Source organism: Phalacrocorax carbo, chromosome 3 (genome assembly GCF_963921805.1).
Source record: "Phalacrocorax carbo chromosome 3, bPhaCar2.1, whole genome shotgun sequence".
NCBI classification, from domain to species: domain Eukaryota; kingdom Metazoa; phylum Chordata; class Aves; order Suliformes; family Phalacrocoracidae; genus Phalacrocorax; species Phalacrocorax carbo.
Genome location: NC_087515.1, coordinates 33,040,688 through 33,053,547, shown reverse-complemented (window position 1 = coordinate 33,053,547; position 12,860 = coordinate 33,040,688). Strand labels below are relative to the sequence as shown.

Here is a 12,860-nt window from a genome sequence, read left to right as displayed (position 1 = left end):
ATGTAGTCAACAACTCCGATGTTAAAGCAATTTTATTCCAAAGCATCCCCACGCAAATCCTTGTGCACAAAGTTCTATGCCGTGAAGCATGGAAAAGAAAGTCAAATGATGCAGTTTAACAGTTCTGAATGATACTCTCAGAAAAGTCTTCCCACAGAGCTGCACAGCAAGAGGCAGGTCAGGTTTTGTGTAATAATTTCAACATGTTTTACAGACTTGAAGCTTCAGAACCCTTAAAGGAAAGGTCTTGGCACAAATAGCCCCAAATCAGATTAAAGTTGTTTTTTGACAAGGGACAGAGTCTAAGTTCCCTCCTTTATAAGCCTACCTTACATCCAGTTTATTTCACATTACAGTTAAACATTTTAAACACAAGACCTTCTGTCTCAGCATCTCCCATGCCCCAGTGCACTAAGACAAGCATCTATTTTGCCGTGCAATATTTCTGTTTTAAAGTAAGTCAACTGAACTTTTGGCAAATGCACCTTAATTTAGCACTTAAAAAGCAACGCCTTGACTTGACTGTCATATCGCTCTTGTAGTGGAGGCACAAGGGAAAAGGATTCTCTGCAGCTATACCTTCGCTCATATTCAGATAATTCACCCAATAGAAAAGACTTCTCATGCAGGAGAGGCTGCCTCTCAAGAACACACTCACAGCATTCCAATAAAGGTGGTAGAAGTTTGCATGACTAAAATTATTCACTTGTGAAAGTCTACATAATTGAATATACTTGTAGCTGGAATCCGTAAGTTTACCTTCTGATTTAACGGTGATATAGTGTCTGTTGCAGAATCAATGGGAAAGATCTGTACCTTCTGCTCAGTGTATGTATGGAAGTTCAAAAGAGCTGTTACAAGTTCCTGAACAAAAGCCAGCGCCTGGCCAGCAAGGTCTCGCAACTTCAGCTGTAAAGACAGTTATAAGATTATTGTATTTGACATGCACCTATATAAATATGAAAAAATACTATAGTTGGATACAAAAAATTGCTATCAATGATTTTTCTTATTAGTTCAGCCTAAAATACATAACAGCCATTATCTTTAACTCAATTTCTAAAGTTTATGAATAAACTACAATGCCACACAGAAGGGCATGTTTTTCTATGACAAAGTACGTTTTTATTTCATACAACAGGTGACGCTTTGCCTCTGCTGCATTTCTCAAACTACAGGCCACAAGAACACTTAGAGGTTAGTACAATTACAGAAACCATCTCTGAAAGTAAGATTTCTAAAGACCAATAGACTAATTGCTGACAACAGCTCTGTTCTTCCAGCGTGATGACAGTGAGAAATTTTAATGCCTGGTTGTAAGGATGCCTAATTCTAATTAGTAAAAGCCAATAAGGTTTTCTCCCAGAACAAGAGGTGTCTGCTTCTCTAACCAGTAACACTCAATTCTTATCCTCCCACCTGGACAGAACTGAGCTGCTGCTCAGGATTAAGGCTGTTCTGTGGCTTAGTGCAGTAGGAAGGTATCCAAGAAACAAATCCAAAATGGAACATTCTGAAAAAGCAAAGGCAACAGAAGGAAACCACACTCTTGTGATTTATGGAGGAGAGAATAAGGTTGAAGTGACATGTCAGCCAAGAATGACTTATCCTTGAGAGATGTATTCCTAACGCTTCAATTAAGTGTTAAATCAAGTGAATCTTGATTATAGATCAGGAATGGTGGTGGGTAATTAATGCACCCATTATACTTAGTTTGTGTATGTTAATTAGCTATGCCAGGAAGGAAAACAGACAATGTTGCTGTTTTGCTGTCCTTTGCACTGCAGCCTGTGCTAATACACCAGCATTTTGCCTCCACTGACAAAGCCAGTCAAAAATCTGTCCTGGAACATTTTCAGGAGTGCAGACCTTGAAGCATGAGGCAGGCTGACATAGTGCTAGCAGAAAATAGTAAAGGGAGAAACCCTCCACACAGTTATTCAGGTTTTCCTTAGAACTCAGTGACCAGTAGATTTAAGACTACTTCCATAACAAAACTGGACAGCAGGTCACCTGTTGCCACAGGAGACATTAAGAAGGTCTCTTTACAGGCACTTCTGAAGAAAGGAGAAAGCTGCTGTTTGAAGTCTTTCTACAGTGGCATCTGAATGCACTATCTTCAAGGTTCGAGACATATACAAGCAAAGAGAAAAAACAGAGTGCTGTGGAGCCCATCCCAGTGGTAGCAAGGCAGGAAAATTTTGACTGCATCAAGGTATCTGATTTACTACTGTAAAAAGCTGTTAATACGTTTAGCTATTCACAGAAAACTAATACTCATTTTTGGGATTGTGGTTTACTCAGTATTCAAGGAAATTTATAAATTACAGTAATGAACAGAAACTTTTTAAAAATCAATTAATAAGGGCAATTTGGCTGCAAGTAAGAGGTTTTGGCAAGAAGTATCCCATAAAATGTAAATGCAGAGTTCTTAAAGATATAATCAATTTAAGGAATAAAGAACGTGACTAGTGACAAGTAGTATTAACTAATATGGTATTCCAGCATACACACCAACATATAGTTTGCAAATGCAAACATTCTTTGGGATCAAGTGATGTGACCGAAGCAGCTCAGTTTGAAAAAGTAATTTAAAATACCAAAACTACCCTTTTTCAAGAAAAAGCTTAAGATCTCTAAACTAATGTAGTTTTAACAACTTTAAAAATTAAATGGTCAAGTTCTAACTTACTGCAGGTTGGCACAGTAAATGAATATTTCACGTAACTTTAAGAGACAAATATTAAACCTTTTTGCCACTCTTTTTAGAAAGGCATGGCTGAGTTAATATCTAGAGAGATTATTAGCCAGTAGGAAATGGATTAGGTTTAGTGAAGCAAGGTGAGCAGACAACTTGACTCCTCGACATAAGGACAGTATAGACTACCTTTTGAAAAGCATAGAGGCTCTGTGGACAGGAATTCCCTTGGAATAGCATGGTAGTTGTAAGACACACTATCTTCTGCTATTTCAGTTCTCTGAAATGACTATTTTTATTCAGTATCTGTGTAGAAGGTTGCATCTTTACATACAAAGTCACAAAGAGCACTTACCTGATGTCTTCTGTTGTGTAATGGTACATTCAGAGCATTGTATTGATTAGATCCTACAGGACAAAAATTGAGTTATATGCACTTATTTAGACACACTTGTTGGTAAATAGTAATTTTTTAAACAACATTTCATTGCAGTAATATTACAGTTCATGTAAGTAATATTAACTAAAAAGATACCAACAATTCACTTCGATCAAGTAGGCCTAAACGCCCTCAATTAAGAGCTGTTACTGTGTCTAGGTGGAAAGCACTTCTGTACTTTCCTCAGATAAGTCAAGTTCAGCCATCTGAATACCCTGAATTTGATAGGTAAGAGCAGAATCCTCTTGCCCAAAAGAACAGAGTTCATCCCTAACAAGAGTAAAAAACTTTAAAAAACAACCCTTTAAGAATTCAAGATGATCCTCAAATTTTAATTACATTCCAGGCACTGTCAAATAAGATGAATGTATTTTAATAGTTTGCACATTTAAAAGAGCTCCTGTACGTACTTGATTTGTTGATGATTTCAAGTAAGATATTTCCACATATTTCAGCTTTCTGTTCCAGTTAGAGAAACCAGAATGATTATTCAATGACAAGCAGGCACAACTTTTGAAGAGGTAGAAAGATATTTGTACCTAGAGAACAGCTTACGAAGTCTCGGAGATTAAAAAGGAATCACATCCATCTCAATTAAATGGAATAATAGCTACTTTAGTTTAAAATTTGCACACAAAGGAAAATTACAGCTTTTCATTCCTTTTGTTAATTTGGGAATTAACACATAGGAAGAGGCAGCTGTATTCAGAACAAAAAAACTGCATCCAAAATTACCGAATCCTACTTGTAAGAAAATGCTTCAGAAAACTTTACCTTTCTACTCTCGAAAGCATGCTTAGCAGTCAACAAGTCATTTGATTGTTACTGAAACTGAAGCCAGCTGCTAGTTACACTTAAAACCAACTACAGAGCCTATAGCAAGACAGTTAGAATCCCTAGCAGAAACATTTCCTGACTGTCATTATTCTATCACTAAAAATTTGTCCACTGTTTGCAGTGTTTTCTACAAAACATTAAGATATGGCAGCTGAGTGAGCAGATAAACTAGTTACTTGCATCAAAGTTCACATACAATGATAACCACCTGTTAAAAAAAAAAATCAGCTGAAGAAGCCAGAGAGGGAGAAACAGACAGCAGATGCCAGGCAAAGTGATCTTTACAAGAAGAAAGAAGTTAAAAGGGTTATCAACTGAAGACACCAACACCTAAGCATAACATACTATGAGAGTCAACATTTCCTAAAGAGAAGATGATCTGGTGTTTCGAAGCCAAGACTCACTGGATTGCCAACCCAACAGAGAACTTAAAAGGCTCACACCTACAGCACCCCGCCAGATCAACTTTTAGAGATCCGAAAGCTATTCAAAGCATTGTCGTCAAGTTTTAAACTGAATGAAAATGCAAAAGCTACCAATAAAACCTACTGGAAATTCAACAGCCTGTTTTTACTTCTCTGCTCCTTCTTTTCTACTGTCAGCTTTTTCATTATTCCCAGCCCTCCTAGTCACACTGCCAGAAGAGCACAGGCTGCTGCCTCTCCAAGTACAACCTTGTGTTCAAGCCGTTTACAAGAGTACCCACTCACAGCACTGATCTGGCACATACTAACCATTTCTTGTACCAAAGCAATGCAAAGACTGAGCACTCCTAACTTCATGGTATCCTCTGCACTTCAGTTTATCTAACAGCAGTTGGAAAGGAAGCAGAAAAAAGTTTGCTTCAGGTAAAAGTCTCCAAATTCAACACAGATTTTTCCCTGAAAAGATGAATGAGTGAGACAAACCACAGATAAGAACTAGTCTGGGTGTTCTCTGATCAGAGATGAGACACACTGACAGACTTTCCACCAATGCTAAGTGTAGACCATTAATGACGCAATGCCTCATTAAGTCAACATCTCTGTAGCCACTAGTTTATCCCCATCTTAACTTACTGTAACTCTTGAATATACCCTGCCAAAAATAATACTCTGAGATGAGCAACTACAGAAATCTTTGTGGAGAAACCAGTAGATTGACAGTGTTCCTTCATCTTTTACACTGCTCCATCAACAAGTGCCAAATTACTCAAAAGCCTTTGAAAGCTTTAATTTTCATTGACATATAAAAAACCTTGATATTTTAAGATCACTAAATAAGATTATGACAAGTATGATGAATAGTTATTACAATTACCTCCAAGTGTCTGTTCAGATGTCCAACTTTTCTCACAGCTAACACATTAATTCGTAAGGAGTACTTCCTCCAGATGGATACCCAAAATTAAACAAGAAACCCAGACCAAGGCAATACGTACTTGTGTCATTAAAAGGTACTTTTTCATTGATTATGCATAGAGATTCTTCCAGTCTACTGCCCAAAGCTGCTTGAAGATTCTTTAACTGTTGCTGGCTAAATAACAAAGACAAACAAAAAACCACACACATATTGTAAACCTTTAAAATTTAATCTGTATCACCAACACCATAGCTCACCATTAGCATTCCTTGAGTGTATGGGTATCTGTCTCTTTCTAGAAGCTAGAGAGAAAGAAGACAGTAGGAATAATTTTTCCTCCTTTATGTCATATTTTATACAACATTGTATTTTAATCCCTAACAAATGCAGTGAAAGGTGCAATAAATTGTTGTAAATCTTACGTTCCATTTTTGAGAAGCTCAACTTACTAAGAGTTAATCTTTATGTTATTTTCCAATTCTGCAATTCTTGTATAAGCTACATGAAGGTATTCTTTTCTACTGGAATTTGAATGGGAGTACAAAAGGGGGTGTTACATTAGTTGCTATATCTCTGATGCGGTATTCCAATACGCAAGTAGTGAGTTATCAATAATTCAGTTAACTATGTCACATCACTATTAGAAATACCTCACAAGCTTTTCAAAGCCCCATATTTAAACACTGCTATGATACAGCCCATTCCCACAAGACTTAGCGATTACATTTCTGATGCATTCTCAAATTATTTTTCTCTAGATCTGTTTCACTTACATTTGATTGTGTATACAGATGTGAACCTAAATAATAAAGATTACTAGCATCATTAGTATAGATCTTGAGATGAACAGTAACATATTCCAGCATTAGATACATACATCAGAGATTACTGCATATTGATTCAGACCAAATTCCACACCTTACCCAACTTAGGCCCCCAAATTCTTCACTGTTTTGCTTCTCATTTGAGATCTAGAACTCCTGCACATGTAGTGGAGGGTGGGGGGGGAAGGTGTCAAAGCAACAGCTTTTCCTTTTTTACAAAAAAATATTTGATATGGAAATTTATCAGGGCTAACAAGGAAAATGAGTCCAAAAGAGACAAGCAAGATAAGAAGAAACTGACCAATAGTAGCTCATGCACATTAACAAACGTTTCTCTTGAATAACAGCTCCAAAATCACATAGAAACTGTACAGCACAAACCCCAGTAGCATTGGGCATAGTAGAAAATAAACTCAAAAGACAACCCGCAGGAGTATGGATGGTTTTTTTGTACCATAAAGGAATGGTAAACAAATGGTTTGATATGTTTTGTTTTACATTCTGCCCTTTAATTTTCAAGGCATGCAGGCTGTCAAGTCTCACATCCCCTTGGCTTTCCTGAATAAAGCATGGGTGTCGGAGGCAAACGGATCTCTTCCCCTGAAAGAGTGGGGAAAACAGAAGAGCAGTACTCTCAAAGACATCTTCTGTCATGTGTTCACTAGATACTGATTTCAGTGTTTAAAATAAAGAAGCATCAGGCTTTATTATCTTTAAAAAGCCTTCCCTGTTAAATGGTAGGGACAGTTTCTTACAATGACATTAATTACTCAGTCGTCATAGAACATGACAGACAAGCTCAGAACTGAACAGTAGCAGATTAAGACTATGCTGGTTTTCAAACACCACAAAAAAGCAGAGAGCAGCAAAACACAGCTTTCATTCTCTTCTGCAAGTCATTCTTAGTGAAACCCTGACCTGTATTAGAGGAGAATTATTGGAATTCAAGTATATTCACATCTATCAAAATAATATATACTTCATGGTTACCATTTGAAAGCAAGAACTTTTCATCTAATCATTCACTACGCATTTTATCCATTAAAGATCTAAACTGCACATATATCTTTAAAAATGTACCTTAAAAAAGAACTTCAGAGAAGGGCACCCTAGTTTGATTTGGCCCACAGTCCTCAACTTCTTCCCATCTTCTACACCTTGTCTTCAAGGCAATGAAGTTATTCCAAAACTAACAATACAATCCTCAACAACAACAAAACACTTTCAAATATTCTAGCTGAGAGTGTTATACCTGAAACAAAAGTGATTGTTCAAGACACTTTTGGGGTGGAAGGGGATTTTTTGAAACTTTTCAGTTGGTTGTCTCAGCATCCCTTACCCAAGCTTTGTTTTTAGAAGCTGTTTGTAAAAACCCACATATCTTTGTTTCAAACAAGGTCAGTAGTTTCTTCGCTTTTTATAGCATTCCATTACAAATTCTTCAAGTTTTCATCAACCTCACAGCTACTTAAAATAGCTTGGCAACAAAACTACTCTTACGGAAAGTTGATTCTGTGGAACTGATTGTCTAGTTAAATAGTCCGCAGAAGGAAAAGGGGTCTGACCTGTACAGTCTTGATGTTAATGTGCTGTTGCCCAGTATTTTGAGTTTTATCAAAGTTCCTCCCCCCATCTTTTTTTTAAAGGTACTATTCTCTAAAAACAATTGGTTAATCTTTTACAGCAGTTATTTCTTTAAAGCAATTTTTCATTATATTAAATAAAAGCACTCACCATTCTTCAGTTCGAAGCCTACAGTCCTTAGCTTCTCTTTCTAGTGTTTGAGACTTGATCTTTATGCAAGAAGATAATCCCACAATGTAAGTACTGACACAGCAAGACATTACATTTCAAAACTTCTCAAACTTATAAGAGAAAAACTTACTTCTAATTTGGCTTTATCATTCTGCAGCTTTTCTATGGTATCCGTGTATTTCCTCGTTAAACCGTCCACCACAGCTTGATGCTGGGCAGCATTAGTTTCCAAAACTTCAAGTCTAGTTCTCAGCTCTGCTTCTAAAAGTTTGTGCTGCTCATCTGCTTCAAAGAACTAAAAGAAGAAAATCAGAGCTCATTTGAAAGCTTCATTTTGCTATGGCATCTAGTCCTATGAGTTACACAAATTTAATTAGCCAGTCCAGGTTAACAATAAGTACTAGTTCTCAGATAAACAGAAATTTTATGATGATATTTACAGAGGAAAGATTCAGGAACAAAGTACTCTGTGTTTATTGAAGTTCTGTAGTACCAAGCATTCCTTAAATATATTGCCAATTAATAGTAAACACCTGAAAAACTAAATTTGACCCATAAGGTTTTTCTCAAGTGTTCTAAACCAAAGTGAAATGCATTCTATTTCAGTAAATTAATTCCTGACTTAATTACAGCAACTCGCAGAAAATATTTTTAGCTTTAAGGCAATCTGAAAGAGTTAGTGAACTAAAGAGAAGTTTCCACCCAGGACCAACTATATGGCTATTTTCAGCATAGTAGCTAAAGTTAAAAAGTTCACCAAAAGTTAAAAATCTAAATGAGAAAACATGTATTATGCAAGTTATTCCACAAACTGTCTGAAGAATCTAAAGTCAAAATACTTTATTTGCCCAATGAACATCTTTATAAACAAGCTATCTGATCCAATCTACTGTTTTGCATAAAACTAAGCTTCTAAACCTACTAGTTTTCAGACAGCATTTTATTTTCTCTACCTTCATTCATGTGATCAGTTTTCTGAACTAAGAAGTAGTTAAAAAAGTTTCACTCACAAGTATATGTAGTCGTTCATTCTCTTCTATCTTTTTCTGAAGATCTTCACTGAAGACACTTTTCTGCTCTTGACTTAACTGAGATGAGGATTCTGCACTTTTCTAAAAGAAGGAAAGTGCATTCATTATCTCCAAGTCTCTGGAGGTATCCCAGAGCCCATCCCCAAATATATGAAAACACTTCCCATTGCTAATTCCCAGTAGAGGCATGAATATTTATTTTATGTATATATTTTAATTACATAATTACTTACATTGGGCAATATATCAAAAGGTACACATATGGCACACCGCACAAGCCTAAAGGCAGCACTTTTTCCTTCATGCCATTGTTACTGTTTAGTGGTAGAATGCTAACTCGATAAGAACTCAGGAAAGCCTCTACTCAGGCATCACATTCACACACACACGAAACTGCTTGTATGAGCAGGTGCCCATTTGACATCATTTTAATCTTGTGTGATTCCACACAGCCAGCAATATGAAGCCCTCCGCAGACAGGCTTACTTGTTTTGGTAGCTGTGTTTAAGGCATGTCTGCCACAACCAAGTGCTGAGGTGTAAGCTGGTCTGGTCTCAGCAGGGACCAGGTATAATCACTGAAAGTGCACTATCCCACAGCAGGCCGCAGCACAAGGCAGCACTGGAAAACACAGGGTCTTCACTGTCCACCAACTACCTTGAGAACAGACACATCTCTCTGCTAACTGTTCCCTTAATTTTTCACCCATTTAGTCCAGAAGACTCAGAGATCACCAGTGAATCCCACACTGCTTCTCTGCTCTACCCCACTGCTGAACAAAGCTAGTACCACCACTAAACATGAGGGAGACCATTTACATTTAGACTTAACACCAAACTCCAAGTGCTTGGGACAGCTAAGCCACCTCTGCATTTGATGCCAGCCTATGAGCTACAACACCTGAGATATGGGCTTATGTTCTTCTAAAAGGACTGCAGTCTGACACAGACACACAACACCCGTGGAATTCTGATGTTACCTACAGAAGACATGGTTGATCTTAAACAGAACATGGTATAACTAGGTTTAATCAGCAAGCATTTAGGCAAAGAAAGATCACAGGACTGAAATTACTCCATCATTTTGAAATAACATAAGGAATTTACCTGAATCTTGTCAAATGACTTGAAAGCTAAGTGCTGACTAGAAAAGCTACAATCATAGGCTGAAGAGTTAACCATTGACATCAAAATTACAAAGCAAGGAGGTGGGAATAGAAGTGAGGGGTGATCAGTTTTCTTCATAGCCATAGATTAACCACAGAGCTCCAAGATCCTTCCCAGCTGTTTGAACACTTAATAAATATCTGGAAAGGGAGGTAGCAATTCAGCATCAGTCAGCTGACATACTAGAAAGAGGTGTAGAGAACTACTTAGCATATAATATATGTATCAATACCTATGTTGTGGGTATTTTAACTAACATCAGTTAATAACACAAGTTCTGATAAAAACATTCAGCTCAACCCTTGACACAAAGCAACTGCCACTAGAAATCAGGAGAAGGCATTGACAGGTGAGGAGCAGACATTTGCTAAGCAAGTTTTCCTGCCTTTAGCGCATACCTTGTTCTTCTTGCCCCTAGCTTCACTTAATGCAAGTTCATCTTGAAGTAACTCCACTCGCTTGGCAAGTTGCTGATTTCGAAAGGTCAAGCTGTCCATTTCTTGTTGCAGTTTTCTCAGTGACTGATCCTTCATCTTCAGTTGCTCCTGAATGACAGTGTTACATAAAAAAGAGCATATTAAAAATTGCTTTCTTCACTATTTGAACACTGAAGAGGCAAAAGGCAGTGCTTTTAAACTACAAAACATTTTACTTCCTTGAGCTGCCCATAGATCACACACAAGTAGGTACTTCATTCTGCAAGTTAATCAAGAAGCGACCTTACACTTCTACAAAGTCAGTACCTACATAGAACAATGAAGACTAGTTGCAGAACAGAACTTTTTACTAAACCAAGTTCGTTCTTTATTCTTTTAAGAAAACTTTGAGTAAAAAACGTATTCCCATTCACCCTTCCCGTTTACCTATTTTGCCACAGCTTAATAGATCTGACACAAGCAGTTTTTAGAGATTACCTTCAGAGAAGCAGAATTTGCTTGCTCATCTACAACCCCTTTTTTCAGTACTTGGTTCTGAGCTCGAAGCTGAAAAATAAGAGATGCCAATTACTATACAAGGAATAAATAAGAGCCATTCATTAGAATGTGCATAAAGCATCATATTTTCCTCATGAGAGCACCAGATGTGCATGCTTTTTCAAGCATTCTGTACAGGTAGATAGTTGTGGTATCGGGTTGAAAAAAGTATCCAATTCATTTCCTGAATTACCAAGAAACAAGAAGTTACTTTACCATCTGAATATTTTGGTCAACTAGAACATAATTCTTACTGAGTAAGTACCTTGAAGATTAGTTACTTAAATACAGTTAAGGTTTGAAGAACAGTGAACAAATACAGAAGAGTTGCAACCTTGACTAATCAAGTTCTTGCTCATATTCAGTGCTACTTCTGTCTCTCCCCAAAACTGTTCATGACTGGTTCTGGAACATAAACAGGGCTCACAATAAAGTAAAAATCTCCATCCATTCAAGAAGAGCTTAACTATAATGCAAAAATACTTATTACCAGTAGCAGCAGATGATCCAGAGAGAACAGCTTGACAAACACTTCAGGAAAACACATAAAAAGCATATAAGAAAAAGCCCTCTAAGACTTACTTATATTGTTCCCAAATCTGAGCTAAAATCACTGCGGTGAAAACTGATACTCAAGAAATCTATTTTCCAGTCACTTCACAGGGTACCTCTACCCTGCAGCAATGAGGACACCGAAAGTTCCATCTTCCCATTCCTTGATAATTGCTTGAATCCTGGTTTCTTCAATGGCAGTTTGTATTCATTTGACATGTTTGAGTCCAGCTGTTGCAGATATAAATTAAAAGGGTTTGTATAGTGTTGGGGAATACCTCTGGCAGATGCATAAAAGGCAAGATTCAATGTATAACAGCAACGGCTAACCTTTTCAGTCTGACAACTGAATATATTTGAAAGGTCAAAAGTCAGCTGACATTGCTAAGCACAGGCTTTTGCCCAGCAGTATTCCCACTGTGCTGCTCAGGTATCACAAAGGCAAGAGAAGAAACTTGCAAGAGCACCACAGAAAAACTTCCAAGCTCAGGGGTTCCCTAGCGAGAAAAAGCAGTGCAGTAGTTTTCTATGCCTTTTTTCTGCCACAGCTACTAATGCAGGAACATGTCAGGTGCAGTGAATGAACTATCTCAATCCTACTGCAATTGAGATACCCAAGCTGAAGTGTGATCCACCAAAGGCTGTCACAAGTTGAAAGAGCCTTTTGACTACTACTTCCATCAGGGTTGTGTGAGAGCACCAGAAGCTGCAGCTTGAGGGAAGAAGAGACTCTGAAAACGCACATCCTTCTTCTGGACTGCTCTGTGAACTGAGAAGGAAAGCAATCCTTTGGCAGGTACTTCCCTTGGCACATCTTGAGTCTATCGAGCTCTTGTCTACCCCTCTCCTGGTCTTCCACAACACAATTAAGTGAACAGGCAAAAAAAATTCCCAGAGCTACTCTGTTCCCACCTGCACACAATAAATAGCCAACTGAACAATGGCTCATCTGCACAAAAAGGAGAGTTGTCTGCAAAGGGGCTCCCACAATGCCCTGGAGCTGTTGCACACGACATGGGATGAGACCAAAAATTAGCTCCCACAAAGAACTAATAGAACATCACAGGGAGAAAGTTGCAAGATGAAGTTTGAAGAAAGCTTTTGGACACCATTATACTAAAAGAAAGAGGATCCAGCAGCTAGAACTTTCAGAAGCTATAGTCAGAAGTCCACATTTTAAAGTTTCATTTGGGAATCAAGCAGCAAAGTCCCTCAATTACCTTATCCTGAACCATTTTTAATC

The 12,860-nt window shown here is 37.6% G+C and overlaps 1 protein-coding gene across 3 annotated transcripts in view; it reads right to left on the bottom strand.

Annotated features, from left to right (window-relative positions):
- Window positions 1-12,860, bottom strand: part of PPP1R21 (protein phosphatase 1 regulatory subunit 21) — a 32,547-nt gene that overhangs the window by 18,255 nt on the left and 1,432 nt on the right. For 2 of the 3 annotated variants that reach the window (XM_064446445.1, XM_064446446.1), the window contains exons 2-9: window positions 11,006-11,074; window positions 10,490-10,636; window positions 8,905-9,006; window positions 8,025-8,189; window positions 7,874-7,932; window positions 5,395-5,489; window positions 3,054-3,106; window positions 760-909 (exon numbers count right to left, since the gene is read on the bottom strand). In XM_064446445.1, coding sequence (XP_064302515.1) covers window positions 760-909; window positions 3,054-3,106; window positions 5,395-5,489; window positions 7,874-7,932; window positions 8,025-8,189; window positions 8,905-9,006; window positions 10,490-10,636; window positions 11,006-11,074 — 840 coding nt within the window. Of the gene's footprint in view, window positions 1-759; window positions 910-3,053; window positions 3,107-5,394; window positions 5,490-7,873; window positions 7,933-8,024; window positions 8,190-8,904; window positions 9,007-10,489; window positions 10,637-11,005; window positions 11,075-11,647; window positions 11,849-12,860 lie in introns of all 3 variants that reach the window. The other variant, XM_064446447.1, reaches the window with a different exon arrangement.